Source organism: Elephas maximus, chromosome 8, assembly GCF_024166365.1.
Source record: "Elephas maximus indicus isolate mEleMax1 chromosome 8, mEleMax1 primary haplotype, whole genome shotgun sequence".
NCBI classification, from domain to species: domain Eukaryota; kingdom Metazoa; phylum Chordata; class Mammalia; order Proboscidea; family Elephantidae; genus Elephas; species Elephas maximus.
Genome location: NC_064826.1, coordinates 117,354,565 through 117,370,124, shown reverse-complemented (window position 1 = coordinate 117,370,124; position 15,560 = coordinate 117,354,565). Strand labels below are relative to the sequence as shown.

The window sequence follows — 15,560 nt, the reverse complement described above, 5'->3', positions numbered from 1 at the left end:
GCCTGTGAGTTATTTATCTCTGAGTCCCAGGGAGATACTACTCCAGGGTACAGCAATTAGTAGGGACGCAATTGCACTGAAGTTAATATCCACTGTATGTTAGAGCTGGAAGAATCCTTAAAGACCATCTATTGTTCAGATAGCAAAACTGGGGCCCAGTGGGATTACTGACAGAGATAAGTATGGGTTCTTGTTGTTTTTAGGTGCCGTCGAGTCGGTTCTGACTCATAGCGACCCTATGCACAACAGAACGAAACACTGCGCGGTCCTGAGCCATCCTTACAATCATTGTTATGCTTGAGCCCATTGTTGCAGCCACTGTGTCAATCCACCTCGTTGAGGGTCTTCCTCTTTTCTGCTGACCCCGTACTCTGCCAAGCATGATGTCCTTCTCCAGGGACTGATCCCTCCCGACAACATGTCCAAAGTATGTAAGATGCAGTCTCGCCATCCTTGCCTCTAAGGAGCATTCTGGCTGTACTTCTTCTAAGACAAATTTGTTCATTCTTTTGGCAGTCCATGGTATATTCAATATTCTTTGCCAACATCACAATTCAAAGGCGTCAATTTTTCTTCAGTCTTCCTTATTCATTGTCCAGGCTTCACATGCATATGATGCAATTGAAAATACCCTGGCTTGGGTCAGGCACACCTTAGTCTTCAGGGTGACATCTTTGCTCTTCAACACTTTAAAGAGGTCCTTTGCAGCATATTTACCCAATGCAATGCGTCTTTTGATTTCTTGACTGCTGCTTCCATGGTTGTTGACTGTGGATCCAAGTAAAATGAAATCCTTGACAACTTCAATCTTTTCTCCATTTATCATGATGTTGCTCATTGGTCCAGTTGTGAGGATTTTTGTTTTCTTTTATGTTGAGGCGTAACCCATACTGAAGGCTGTCTTTGATCTTCATTAGTAAGTGCTTCAAGTTCTCTTCACTTTGAGCAAACCAGGTTGTGCCTCCTGGATAACACAGGTTGTTAATGAGTCTTCCTCGAATTCTGATGCCTTCATATAGTCCAGCTTCTCGGATTATTTGCTCAGCATACAGATTGAATAAGTGGTGAATGGATACAACCCTGGCACACACATTTCCTGGCTTTAGACCACGCAATATCCTCTTGTTCTGTTTGAACAAATGCCTCTTGGTTTATGTACAGGTTCCTCATGAAGAAAATGAAGGGTTCTGAAATTCCTATTCTTCACATTATTCATAATTTGTTATGATCCACACAGCTGAATGCCTTCACATAGTCAATAAAACAGAGGCAAACATCTTTCTGATATTCTCTGTTTTCAACCAAGATCCATTTGGCATCAAGAATGACATCCCTTATTTCATGTCCTCTTCTGAATCCATCTTGAACTTCTGGCAATTCCCTACTGATGTACTGCTGCAACCACTTTTGGATGATCTTCAGAAAAATTTTACTTATGTGTGATATTAATGATATTGTTTGATAATTTCCACATTCTGTTGGATCACTTTTCTTTGGAAGGCGCACAGATATGGATCTCTTCCGGTTGGTTGGCCAGGTAGCTGTCTTCCAAATTTCTTGGCATAGGCAATTGGGCTCCTCCAGTGTGGCATCCATTTGTTGAAACATCTCAATTGGTATTCCATCAATTCCTGGAACCTTGTATTTTGCCATTCCCTTCAGTGCAGCTCGGACTTCTTCCATCGCTACCATCAGTTCTAGATCATATGCTAACTCCTAAAATAGGTGAACATCAACTAATTCTTTTTGGTACAATGACTCTGTGTATGGAAGTAGAATACCTAATTTTTTTTTTAGTTTTCATTATCATTGCCTTTTATTATCAGTATCTTCATAAATCCAACCTTTGTCTTTGGGGGTTGGAAACATTACATATAAACTTATAGATATATACACGCAGTCCCTGGGTTATGAATGTCCAACTTACATATAACGTAGTTACGAACCAAACCCCATAAAGCCTATATTAATAATTTGAGGTATGTACAATGGTTCATAATAACAAACAGGTGCTACTTTGCAACATGCATCAAAACATTATTACTACTGTAATATTATGTTAAAGGTGTTTTAGTGTATCTGGAAGTGTTTCTTTAATGTTTCTTATGCATGGAAAGGTATGCTATATACTACACACTAAGACAAATATTTGACTGACTGATGTTAGATATGAACCATACCTCTTTTGACTTACATATAAATTCAACTTAAAGACAGACTTAGGAACTGAACTTGTTCATTATCTGGGGACTGCCTGTATTTTCATACATACATAAAACATAAAAAAAACACACAAATCATAAAAATTTACTCCAAAGATGAAGAGTTGGATGATGTTGGCATGTTATCAGTTACAGTAATAACTCCACTTGTAGAAGGTTCTGTATTATTGGATTATCCTGGGAATGGGAATGGCATTCCTAGTCAGAAAATTAAGAGTTGTCTGTAGGGTCCTTTTCTTTTTCTCTTCACATATTTTGCAGTAACATCTCACTGCTTCCCGAATCTGCCTGTTGCATTAGCAAAGTGATCAGTGTTTGGGTCCATGCTTTGAAGCAACTGAAGTCTCTGATTTAGTTTAGTAAGCTAAATCTACACAGCAGTGTTTTGAACAGTAAGTCATAAAATTGAACATCTACAAGTGAACATCTGAGAATAATACTAGCAAATTACACACTACAGCATTGCATGTAGTATATATTACTAATAAGATGCACAAAAAAAAAAAGGACTGTCATAAGTGTAGTTTGTCGTAACTTGAATACATCTTCAAGTTGGGGACTGCCTGTATATATGTATGTATAGTTTAAGCTAAGCCCAGGTCATTTCAGTTTAGAGTGAACCCTTTTATTTTCCTATACTATTACTAAACAGAACAACTACTCTTTTTTGTGCAATAAGTAGAGTTACAGAAAAGATTAATGATGAACTGTTGCTAAGAATAATTTTTCCATATAAATAATATTTGTATTATTATAACACAGGTATATTTTTTAACTTTATAAAACATTATGAATAAATATATTATCTTTAATATAATAAGTACAACCTCACCACATGAGAAACTGACCCTTAGCATTATGTATATTATCTTCCAGATATTGATACACAGAAAAAATATATGTGAACTAGAAAACAAAGATATTTTCACAAGTGAGTTCTAATGGCTGCATAGTATTTGTTTTGATGTACAATATACTGTATTTTTATGCAAATAATGTGCATGTTATACATATCTTTTGCCACTCTCACAACTCCTTCATGCATTATTTTCCTGGGCACACTACGCACATTATGTGTGTGGATAAGTTACTTACGGGGACTCACATTATTTGTGAAAAAAATACTGGATTATTTTAACCGTTCTCTATTGCTGGGTATTTAAGCTGATTCCAATTTGTCACCTTTTTCAGCAATATTGAAACAACTTCACAGGTATGTGTTCATATATTTGCACAATACATCCTGGAATCCCTCTTTTAAATAAGATTGTTTAAAGGGATTGGGAGTATTTTAAGTCACCCAATGTTGTTGTTGTTAGATACCATCTACACATATTATTCAGTACACAGGTTACATTTTTTTTTTCTATTGCACAGGGTTTATTTCTTTTACGAAAGCAGAGTAACTATAACAACAACAACACTAATCTACATGGCTGATGTGGTCAGTGCCCCATCCATATGTATACATGGGTGCTCCTGAATGTTCCAATTTCCCAAAGAAACTCTTTCTCTGGGTTCTCCTCCCAGGCCTTAGGTTGTCTATTCTATGTCTCAACTCTATGGTTTTATCCCAGATGGCTATGAATTGTTTGTGGGCCTTAACAGTGTTTTTAAGCAATGCCTGCTGCTTTTCCACCTGAGTTTGAGATAGTTGAAACTAATGAGTGTCTTGTCAGTCCTTCAGGTAATCCCCTACACAGGTTAGAATAGATGAACACAATAATCTGCAAAGGTCTACTCTGCTCCCTCCAGAGCTGGGGACCCACTCTGGTTGTGGGCTGCTGTCTTCAAGACTGCTGAACCAGGGAGGGGGTAAAGTACTGTGCAGGCAAAAAAAAGCCTCAAAGCTTTCCTGAGGTTTTTAAGTTGCCTTTTTCTTGATTCAGCATTTGTTTCCTTCTATACTTTACTGTTCAGTTCCAGAATTTTCCAAAATTCTGACAAGTTGGTTCTGACAGTTTCTGCTTGTTTTTCAATGTTTCTGTGGACACACAGGAGTTTGGAGCTGCCAGCTCCACCACCTTACTGACATCACTCCCAGAAACTTCTGAACTAACCTGTTTTGCCTGCTGTCTCTTTCTCCTCAGTTAACAAATTGCAAACAGCAAGTGGTGATCCAGAAATACACAAGACCCCACTGGCCATGGGTGGAACAAGCGTACCTTTTCACCACCCAGCAACATGTCCACTCTAAAAGCCACCACCTGCTGATCTATTCTAGAAGAGGTTGCTAGCTGGAAATCAAATGTGATTTCTTCCTGGAAGGAATCAAGAGATTGGTCAGCTCTGTGAGACTGGGATGTGGGTAAAGGGGTAAGAAAACCCATGAAGGGGGTGGACAGGGTGGGACAAGAGAGTGCAAGGCAGTTCCATGCTTCTCTGGGCAAAGCCAATAGGAGGGAGAACTTGGCCTTGGACCCTCAAGTCTGCAACTCTACTATGGCCTCTATTCATCAATGGTAAATCTGCTGGGGACTTAGGGTTTATGACTGTTACTGGAGCCAGCACCCCTTCCCCTAATCCCACGCTTACAGAGATACAGCTGAGGGAAGGAGGGACTGAGTCGCTGCAGAGCAGGCCTGGGGCAGCAAAGAGGGAGGTGGTAGACAAGAACCTCTGGAGCCAAGTGTAATACCTAGTCCACAGTAGGCACTCAGCTGTTGAAAGGATAATGCAGGGGGTGGGTGCAGGAATGGAGAGCAAGAGCTCAGGGGGGTTGTAGCTTTAGACACAAGAAACCAGGGCTTCGAACCAGTTTGAACCTGTTCAGTCATGGCTGACAAAGTAAACCAGAAGAGACCTGAATTTCTAAAATTTTGGTGGTCCAGAACCATAACAGAAATGGGAAAAATTGTAAGTCCAAGCCTTGGAATGGGAGACTCAGAAGAAGTATAATGAGCCCTTTCAGAAGCCTGATGTGTAAGACTGCATCATTACTAGGACTGAGGAGAGCAACATACATTCAAAGTGCTGTAGCTGGCCGCCATCTTTAAGCCAGGCATTGCTGTTTCTGACTCTACGCAGAATCCAAAGGGCCAGAGATTTGGTTGCTATGCAACGCACATGCTACCCTTGTTTTCTAAGAATGAGATTAATTTTCTAGCAGGGCTTCAACCCATATTTTTTCCCGTTCCAATTATGATATCAGGTCACCCAAATTTTTAAAAATGCGGTCTGCTCCATTGTCACCTTCTTGACCTTGACTGAACTCGGAAGAACCAGTTCAAAGCCCTGTAGGAAACCTGACTCTGGGCATGGGAGGGAGACTTGTCTACTAAAACACACAGGCCTCTTTTTTCTTGGGTCTCAGCCTTTAAATTTAGCAGAGAAGATTAACAGGCTCTAATTAAAGGGCAAAGGCGACAGGCACTCCTTTCACCAGTCCAAAGTGGAAGAGGGGGCAGGGCTGGGAGGACCCTGGGCTTCAGGAAGATGCAAACTCTGGGAAGTCCTTTCCTCCACCATCCCCAGAAAAAGGGTGCCTCAGTCACCCCTATCACAAACCAGGCCTGATGGTCCTGAAGGTTTTTTTCATTGCAACCTGCACATCACTGTCTTTGGACCAGACTGAAGGAGCCCACCTTAACGCAATCTAGGAATGTTTCCTGAGGGCAGCATCTCAGGGTGGGTGGGGGGGGGGACAGAACAAGAATGGGATTCCAATTAAAGTTGGAACGGATCTTGGAGTTACAAAATGAGATAGAAAGCAAGAGTGAGCAAGCTCCTATGCACAATCTCTCAGAAGCCAGGAAAGCAGGCTATGTTCTCAGAGGGGCTGAGAGGCCTGGAGGAGAACTTGGCTTCCACCTGGACATAAAACAGGCTGCAAAATGGGTGTGTCCACCGGCCCTTCCCATTCACAGGAGACTTTTTTTTTTTTTTTAGCACTGTTTAAGTGTACTTTATTGAATACAACATAAATCCTTTACATTTGGTGATCTGGGCACAGCAGAAGCTCTAGCCTGGCCTCACTGGGTGTGTTGCTCCTGCTGGCACCACCTTTGCCCAGTTACCCAGGCATGAAAGCTTGGAGACGGCATGCTCTCCTTCCTTCCTCTCACTCTCCCAGCCAGCTAGTTACCAGGTTCTGCCACCTTCCCCTCTCCAGTCATCCTACTTCACATTCGCTTTCGTCATCACCTGTGCCTCTCTCCACCTGTCTGATCCTTTGGCAAGCAAATACTCTTCCCGCTCAGCTAAAGAACAGAAACCACCTCCACGTGGAGCTCAGCAGGCACCTGGAGGTTACCTGGTACTGGAGCACCAGGAAAGAGGAGAGGTCTATTGGAAAGGCAGATAAAACCTGGGCTTTCTCCACATTCAGGCAGGAGGTGAGCCAGCCTTGAGGAACTTGGCCAGCAAGGTGCTCAGCACAGAAAGGGCAGGTGTCACTCCAGGGACTTGAAGGCAAGCCAAGGGCAGAATCAGATTCCAGCGCTAGGGTAACCCTGTTTTTACTCCTGTGGCAAGTCAGAGGGTCTGTATAGGGATGCGGTATGGGGATGAGGGGAGGATAAGGCAGGGGTTTCCTTGTGCAAAGTCACTACAGTCCATCCTTGGGCACAACGGGAGTTGTAGGAGATATAGACCAGGCTGGTAGGCACCCAGAGTACAGGGAAAGAAGAGAGGTCACTGCAGGTGAGGTGTCAGCAAGTGGGGCACCGATGAATTTCCCCGACAGTCCACGTACTCATAGCTCTGGAAAACCAGCTGCTCTGAATGGCTCAGGTAGGAACTCGTCAGGGTGCCCCTGGACAGGGAGAAGCTTTGTTGCCAGGCTGTGCTATCTGGGGAGGGTCAACTTCTTCAGACAACACCTTCCTTGCTCTGCCAGGGTACCCGGGAAAACTGCTCCACCTGTCCCAGTAGCTTCTGAACTACCCTGTGGCTGTCACCACCAAGGTGGGACCTAGAGAAGGGGCGGGGCTTGCTATTGCCAAGAGCCAACATAGATTCCTAGAGTTGGCTTGGATGACTCTGAGAAGGAGCTGAGGTGGGACAGGAGTCGGGGGTGGGGAAGGGGAAGACCAGGGCCCCAAACCCTACTTACTGGATGTGCAAAAACACATGATGAACTTTGATTTTCAGCCAGGTACAGGTTTTGCTGAGACAGAGAGGGAAAGACTGAACATGGGACCCAATTTCACATGAAGCAGCCCGTCAGAAAGTTCAGAGGAGACCTGCAGGTCTCAGCTTCCTCCCCTCCCCTCCTGGCCCCCTTCCATCAGAAGCCTGCAAGATGCTCCTCTCAACCTTCCCCTTTCCCTCTGCCTAAGGAGATCATGGAAATCCTGGTGGCATAGTGGTTAAGTGCTATGGTTGCTAACCAAAGGGTTGGCAGTTCAAATCTGCCAGGCACTCCCTGGAAACTCTATAGGGGCAGCTCTACTCTGTATGAGTTGGAATGGACTGCACGGCAATGGGTTGGGTTTTTTAAGGTGATCATGGCACTCTTGCTGCAACATCACCAACCCAGCCCCCACCTGGTTGGCCCAGGCACATTCTGGCCCCACCCTTGGCAGAAAGCAAGGCACTCATCTTTCTCAGTGAGTCAGGCTGAAGAGCTCAAGGTCACACATTGTAAGGACTAACAGAACTCCAGCTTGTTTTTTGTTCCAATCTAGGTCCAAACAGGCAGAGGCTGAGGACAACCGAGCCCTTGCACATTACAGACTTGGCCACAAGAGGGCAGGTCAAACACAGGCTGCAGGGTTTGCTAAGCAGGAAAACCCCTAAAGGAGAAGAGATCAAGGGATACTCACTATGTATTCTCATCCCATATCCTGCTGGCCACTGTGTAAAACATCTGCCAACCAAATGGGCACAGGGTCAATGCCAACGCTGGCTGCTCCCTTCCTACCACTACACAGATCCACCCACTAGTGGGCAGGCTGGCCAGGGAGAGGGGAGTCACCTGTTCACTGGTCAAAGGGCCAATGGGCAGAAGGAGACTCTTGGAGACCTGCCCCACCACGAGGGACATGTAGAGGACCTGGATGGCCAGCTGGGTCACAGTGATGGGGTAGTAGTTGCGATTGGAGATGTTCAAGACATTCTGGGGATGAAGACGAGGAAAGAGAGGGATGAGAGTAGCCATCCTTGAGGGGAAAGCCAACAGTTGCAGAAACCTGGCTCCCCAGCCTAACTGAGCCCCAGTCCCCATGATGGGTCTCAGGTGTGGAGGACCGGTAATAGGGAGCCCCTCAGAGGGGTGCTTAATGGTGAGGGGTCAGCTTTAAGTAGGACGTTAACCTGGCGCAGGATTTCTTCTCCATCCCACATGGTTTCTCTTCACTTGGTCCTACCCCAGAGTCTCAGGTACCACCACCCCTCCTTGCACCCTATGATTTATCTGGTCTTGATTCTGACCCCTCACTGTATACAGTCTCAATCCTACACAATCTTCTAAGAGGCTCATAGCTGCCCCTGCTTCTCTCCAGGCTCCCAACACCCTCTGGGTGCCATCAGATCCCTAGCTACCCATTCCCAGGGTTGCAATGCTGAACATAGGCTACAGAGAAGGGTTGCACTGAAAGTGGGGTTGGAGCCCAGGAGCATCCACTCACCGTTATGCTGAGGTGGATATCAGCCTCGTCAAAGGCCACTGTGGAGGAGTTGAGGCCCGCAGGCTGTACAGCGAGGGACCGGGGAAACAGGAAAAAGAAGATGAGGGCAGAAGTCACCAGGCACATAAGCACTGCCAGAAACAGGAAAAGCTTCCTGTGGGAGAGCAGGACCAGGGGTAGAGGAGAAGTCTGAACATGAGGGAACTTGAGGGAGAGGGTTCAGATACTCTTCTCCAGCCGCAAGGCTCTCCCCTCGCCTTCCTCCCCACAACTGCACATTTAGCTTCCAGATGTGGAAAGCGAGCCCAGGCTCCAATGTGGCTCAGAGTGGGTAGGAGCCCCGAACAGGGAGGCAGGCCATCTGCTTCCATTCTCAGCTCTCTGTACCTACCAGCAAATAACTCTGAGCAACCTACTTGACCTCCCTAAACCTCAGTTTCCTCATCTGTAAAATAGAGATAATAATTGTACCTACCTCATAGAATTTGTTATGGGCTAATGTATGAAAGGAATCCCTGAAGTACAGGTGGTTAATGTGCTAGTAGAAATAAGTCCACATGAATTTTGAGAGTTCTGAATTTTAACATTAATATTCAGAACAGGAGACCACCCATCCACCCATCTAACTCAAAATTGAGATATGTATGAAAGTAACAGGAGTCCCTGGGTTGTGCAAATGTTTAAGCACTCTACTACCAGCTGAAAGATTGGTGATCTGAACGTGCCAAGAGGCACCTCAGAAGATAGGCCTGATGATCTGCTTCTGAAAACTCACAGCCTTGAAAACCCTATGGAGCACTTCTACTCTGCACACATGGGATCACCATGAGTCAGGATCAACTCAACCACAACTAAGAACAAGGAAAGAGACAACACCTTGTTAGTGTCTTAGTAGAATCAGTTTCTGATTCTGGGGCAGTGGTCAGGGAGGGCTGGGTGGTGGCTCCCAGGCTAAAGCTGAGGACCTCAGGAGGAGGTGTCAAGGATTTGTGTCCAATGGACCCAGAGGAAAATCAGAGTCACAGGCCCCCGGTGAAACCCAGGGCTGCCTCTGAGGCTCTGAAGTGTTCCAGCATGGTGAGCAGCTGGTTTTCCATCTCTACTGTGAAGAGAACAATCTGGCCTCAACTGCCACAGCAAGGGAAGCTCTTAGGAAAAATAAGTTCCTCAAAGCAACGGCAGCCAGGGCCACTTCCACCCTCGTGGGAGAACTTGCAGAGTCAGGAGGTCCTCTGTGTGTGCCAGAGGGGAGCAGTGATGCTCAGGGAAGGACACCAAGGGAGTGTCTGCTGTGCCAGGGGCTTCTGAAACCAGGAAAATCCTTGGTAACAGAAGCTAGTATGACTGAGCCCAGTGAGGCTCAGGCTCTTTGGGAGAGGACCAACGAAGAAAAGTTGGGGGCAGCAGAATGGGGGAGACAAATAAGAGGACATAAGCCCCATGGGGCAACAGTCTGTGGAGTTGGGGGAGGAAAAGGAGCTTACATGTGTCTGGGCTTCAGCCTCTGGTCCCCGTAGGGGATGAGGGCCACCAGCTGTTTCTCCATGTCTGTAGAGAGAAGAGGGGGAGAGGGAGGGCCAAGAAGCAGCCATGACCAATGTTTCCTGAAAGACCCGTCCACCTCAAAGAGCAATGTCAGAAGCAGGCTGCCTCTGCTCACTCACCCCCCACCCCACCCCAGCAGGACTGGGAACACTGAGCTGCACTAGTGAAAGAGTCAGCTCAGCTTTCCATCTCTAGAATGGAAGTGAGGTTTTCATTGACAAGTGTGAGGAATCTTTGAAAGTCATCAGTAAATCAGAGACGCCCAGCTTTGGAGAGGTAATTTGCAACTTCCTGAATCCTAAGGCACAGAGCTTTGCTCGGGCAGCAGAGTGTCTGGAAAACCCCAGCTGGGGATACAACCAGGGCAGGAAGGGGTCTCTGCAGCAAGCCCTGGGGTAGTTGGCCTCTCCCTGGCTAGCCTGAGACTGGGTGACCAAGAGCTGGGAGCAGGCCCAAACTCATTCAAGGAGCATTCAGGGGGTCTGGCCCTGGGCCAGCTCAGAGCTCTTCTTGAATTTCAGGCTATTTCCAGAGCCTTGGCCTACTCACCTCGGGGGATCTGCCCACTGCCCTGGCAGGTGGGACAAGTCAAAAAGCTTCCACCAACAGCCCCTTCACAAGGCACACATGAAAAGAAGTGCTTGCTGTTATGGGTGCTGGGGTAGCTGGTGGCTTTGGCGCCAATGGCTGGATCTGGCGACAAGGTCGACTTGCTCTCATCCTCCCAAGAGCCCAGCTGGGAGAAGGTCTCATCCATCCTCCAGGGGAATTGTCACTAATGAGACAAGAACAAAGTTCAGCCTCGGCTTGTTAGCACCGACACAGAATGTAACTGTAGTTTGAAGTTCTCAAGTTAGGCAAAGAGTCCCAATAACTGCAAGCCTGAGGAACACAAAACCAAAAACCAAACCCATTGTCATCAAGTTGATTCTGACTCATAGCAACCCTATAGGACAGAGGAGAACTGCCCTATAGGGTTTCCAAGGAGTGCGTGGCAGATTCGAACTGCTGACTTTTTGGTTAGCGGCCATAGCTCTTAACCACTACACCACCAGGGTTTCCTGAGAAACACAGGGCATAAAAAACTGAGCGGTTACCCAGGACTTTGAGATCAGAAATCGCAATGCATTCCAGCTCCTCTCCTCATTGTAGAAGAACTCAGACTGCCTGCAAAAGTTATTTCACATTAAGGGACTTCCGTAAGTGAATGGTAGAGCTTCTTTTTTTATCCCCCCTGAGAACGTTGCTGAGTTGACATTCATTTCAAGAGAAGGAAGTTGCCTAGGGCTGGGCTGCAGCAGTCTGGAGAGTCCCTTCAGCCTCTCAACAAGAGAGTTCTGAAGAGGTCTCTACAGTACCAAGCAGAAATGCCTGAGGTATCCCAGCCCAGTTATAGACGGACAGCTGCCATTCCTAAGCCTGGACAGAAGCAGGCTTAATAGAAAAACAGGGACCCTTTGAAACAAGGAGAAAGCAAGTGAGCGAGGTGTGGCTAGCAAACCTTTGGACCTGGGACCCCTGCACTGAACAACCTCCTAGACCCAGAAAACAGCTGTATCACCGGAGACAATGCAAGACTGCAAGAAGTGGCAGCAAGTAGGGTAGAGAGCTGGCAGCAGCAGAACCAGGAGACTGGTGTAAGACAACACAGAGGGCTTCCCAACCCAAGGAGTGAGGCAGCTACAGTGGGTATGCTGACCCATACAGCGCCTTCAGGCCAAGGCCTACTGGTGGAGTAGGGTGCCCTCAGGCACTTATTGGCAGAGCTGAAGAGATTTGAAACAGTTGCTCTAACAGGGCAGAGGCCAGCAGAGGGAGCAAGGGTCAGAGAGAGAGGCCTGCCTGCAGGCAAGGCTGACAAGAGGCTGTCCTGATCCAAGAACTGTATCCTGAGTCATTTCTGATCCTGAATCAAACCCATCGCCGTTGAGTCATAGCGACCCTATAGTACAGAGAAGGACTGCCCCATAGGCTTTCCAGTGAGCAGCTGGTGGATTCGAACTGCTGACCTTTTGGTTAGCAGCCAAGCTCTTAACCACTGCTACCACCAGGGGCTCTGATTCTGAATCAGGGGCAAATTAACCAGTAAGTAAGATATGCGCTAGCTTAATGCTTAATTACTAATCTGTCTGTAGTGCACAATTTCACCTGGGTTTCAGTGCAATTGTACACTACAGATTAGTAAGCACAAGTAAGCCTGTGCACACCTTGTTTATTGGGTAATTCGTCCCTGTCCTGAATTATAACCTGCCACTTTCAACGGCACTGGGTGGTTTTTTACTTCCCTATGAGTCGGAATCTACTCAACGGCAACAGGTTTGGTTTTTTTTGTTTGCTTGTTTTGTTTACTTCCCTAATAAACCGCATAATCACTGAGTATTGTCTCTGAGTTGTGTGTGGCCATTGCAAGAACTAGTGAATGGAGCAGAGAAGTAGAGTGCTGTAGGAGGGAGGGCTGGTGCCAGGATTGGTAAACAGGTTGGAGAGAGGAGGAGGAGGCATTATCTGACCTCCACTTCATAGGAATCAGCCTTGGGCTGCTGATGCTGATAATAACTTCCTCTCCCCCTTGTGAAGTTAGACGAGGTGGTCTGACACTGCCACCACGCCAGTTTTACATCTTTCACATGCCACGTCTTTCATGTGAAATTGTTCACTACGGATTAGTAAGTACGCACAAGTAACCCGTGCTTACCTTGCTTAATAGGTTATCTGCCCCCTGGAATCTGGGCTGAAATAAAGGGAGCCTCACCTGGTTCAAGTCTGGGATCTCTGTGACTCCTCTCAGCTGCAAGAGGACAAGGTTTCTGGAGTGCATCTTTGGGGAGAAGGACCTCTGGGGCGGGGTGGTACTGGGGCCACCCCAGCAACGGGCCCCCTTCTGCAAGGTCCTGGGGGAGCGAATGGGCCTCATGGGAGTAGGGAGCAGGGACCTCGGTCTTCAAGGAAACCAAAGCTGTTTCCAGTGCTCCTTAGGTTGGGCTAGCGAGGCAGGCGCGGATGGAGAATCTGGGACTTCACTGAGGGAGGATTTCTAGTCCCACCAGAAACCCCAATAGTCGGGCTTGGTACCCGCGTGTCGCTGCGTAAGGCTAAGAAGAGAAACACAGGGCCCCTTGGCCCTGGCCTCTGAAAGGCGAAAGATGTTAGGAAGGTTCGGGAAGTATCTTACCCCCGGGAGACAGCTGCGACAGAACCGACAGCAAGCAGAATTCAAAGCGCAAAGTCGCCCCACCGCAAGCTTTGACTCGTTGCCTCGGGAAGCCCCGCCCCGCCCCTCCTCAGGCCCCGCCCCCCGCCCGGGCCGTCCTTTCCCCATGGACGCAGAAAGAAGCTCTCCTGCTCCTCAAGCCTGAGATGTCGATGAGGCTTCCGCATGGACCAGGCAGTTCCGGTAGGAGTTTCAAAGAAACTTTATTTCATCATTCCCTGAGTGGTTATGTGCAAATACAGCGGGATGGACGCCCGAACCTATCGCTCTCCTAGACTTCTACAATATGACTCAGGTGGTCAAGACGGGTCCAGCCAGGAAGGGGCTCCACGCACCTCAATTACACACACCTGCTGCTCAGCCTTCTACCCAGAAGCCCCATAAAAATCTTTTAAATAGTGAACAGCCTTTTTTTGGTCTGAATCCTGGTTTTATTTAATAGCATTCAACAACAACAAAAAAAATTCAACAGTATACTGTAAATAAACATTATGGCTAATGATTAATTAAGATCACAATTCATCATAAATACCAACCAGGTTAAATAATACTATTTTAACTATCCTTCCTCCTTCGAGCTGGGGGTCAGATTCTTTTTTTCTTGAACAGTCATTTTCCTGAATAAATATTTAACTTTTTTTGTTACTCTTTCTGTCCTTTCATCAACTGCACCCAAGACTCCCTTCTGTAAGTGGAGTAAGGACCTGGGCTCTAAGAAGCATGGTCTTTCCCACTCATCCTAGGATTAAAACAAAACTTTGTCAGTGAGTTTGCCCCCAAATCAAGTTTCACAAAATGCTGTCCTAGGCTCTGTGGGACAAATACCTTTAAACCAACTTAAGACACTCAAGAACTCACCACAATACCTCACACACACTCACTTGCCCCCCGCCCCCGTGGAACTTTACTGAGATTAACACAGGAGCCTGCCTTTCATTCATGTTTCTATTTCCCTCTATTCTGCTATGAAATAAGATCTGCCCTGGTGGCCTAGTGGTTAAGTGCTAGGCCGCTAGCCAACGCGTTGGCAGTTTGAATCCACCAGGTGCTCCTTGGAAACCCCATGGGGCAGTTCTACTCTGTCCTATAGGGTCACTACGAATCGGACTCGACGAAACAGGGATCTTTTTTTTTTCTGACATTAAAAAAAGATAATTGTTAAATTTACTTTTCCTTCAAGTAATAGGGAGCCCTGGTGGCATAGTGGGGTTAAGACTATGGCTGCTAACCAAAAGTTCTGGCAGTTCGAATCCACTAGTCGCTCCTTGGAATCCCTATGGAACAGTTCTACTTTGCCCTATAGAGTCACTGAGTGGAAATCGACTTGACTGTGATGGGTTTGGTTTTTTTTTTTTTTTTTTTCGAAGTAATAGAAGGGTTCTTTTCTTCCCCTATAGGATTAGCAAAATATATCACACTACCTACTTAACAATTTTTTTTCCCCTTAAAGAAAAGAAAAATGTGTGCAAAATTACTGCAGTAGACAAAGCTCAATAGGTGCTGGTGGGTTAATTATTTGGCACACTCCTCCCTCCTTTCGTGGAAATGTGGAGACCTAGAAAGTGGGTCTTTCAATTACTAAGTCTTGCAGGAAAATGACTTTCTCCTTGAGATAGGAAGGGTAACAATATTTCTGTCATGCTCTGGGTGTCATTTCAATCCACATGGCTATGAGGCTTGGAGTAGTGTTAGATAAATTATAAGAATAATTATCAAAAACAACTGATAGCCTTTCTTCCAATGTTCATTTTTCACTTAAAAATTGACAACAGATATCCCCATAAAAACATCTACATTAACAAAATACTCAGGTTCAACACAAGCAGAAAGAAAACTGGGTCTATAGAAGGTTCAACTTATACTCTTCAATATACTAAAACGGAGAATGAAGTTTTATCTAGATCACCTGAAAGACTGCCTGCCCACTATTCATCCAGTGTCTAAAGTGAAAATTGAAGTTCTGGTCTTTAATTGGCTCCAACATATACCGTATGTCTTGATAATTCAATGATG

General features: G+C 46.2%; 1 protein-coding gene across 1 annotated transcript; it reads right to left on the bottom strand.

Moving 5' to 3' along the window:
* Positions 1-6,854: 6,854 nt before the first annotated feature.
* Positions 6,855-11,093, bottom strand: LOC126081604 (transmembrane protein 106A-like). Its single transcript, XM_049893562.1, has 7 exons — positions 10,886-11,093; positions 10,276-10,339; positions 8,792-8,945; positions 8,140-8,280; positions 7,988-8,031; positions 7,276-7,329; positions 6,855-6,975 (listed from the first exon to the last, which is right to left on the bottom strand). Exons 1-7 carry the CDS (start codon positions 11,091-11,093, stop codon positions 6,855-6,857), a joined length of 786 nt encoding a protein of 261 aa, XP_049749519.1.
* Between the last annotated feature and the right edge of the window lie 4,467 nt (positions 11,094-15,560).

Coding starts and splice junctions, on each gene's coding strand:
- LOC126081604 (XM_049893562.1), bottom strand. CDS start 11,093: ATGGATGAGACCTTCTCCCAGCTGGGCTCTTGGGAGGATGAGAGCAAG. Junction 8,281..8,791: donor ATATCCACCTCAGCATAACG/GTGAGTGGATGC, acceptor CTTCATCCCCAG/AATGTCTTGAACATCTCCAA. Junction 8,032..8,139: donor GCCCTTTGACCAGTGAACAG/GTGACTCCCCTC, acceptor TTTGGTTGGCAG/ATGTTTTACACAGTGGCCAG.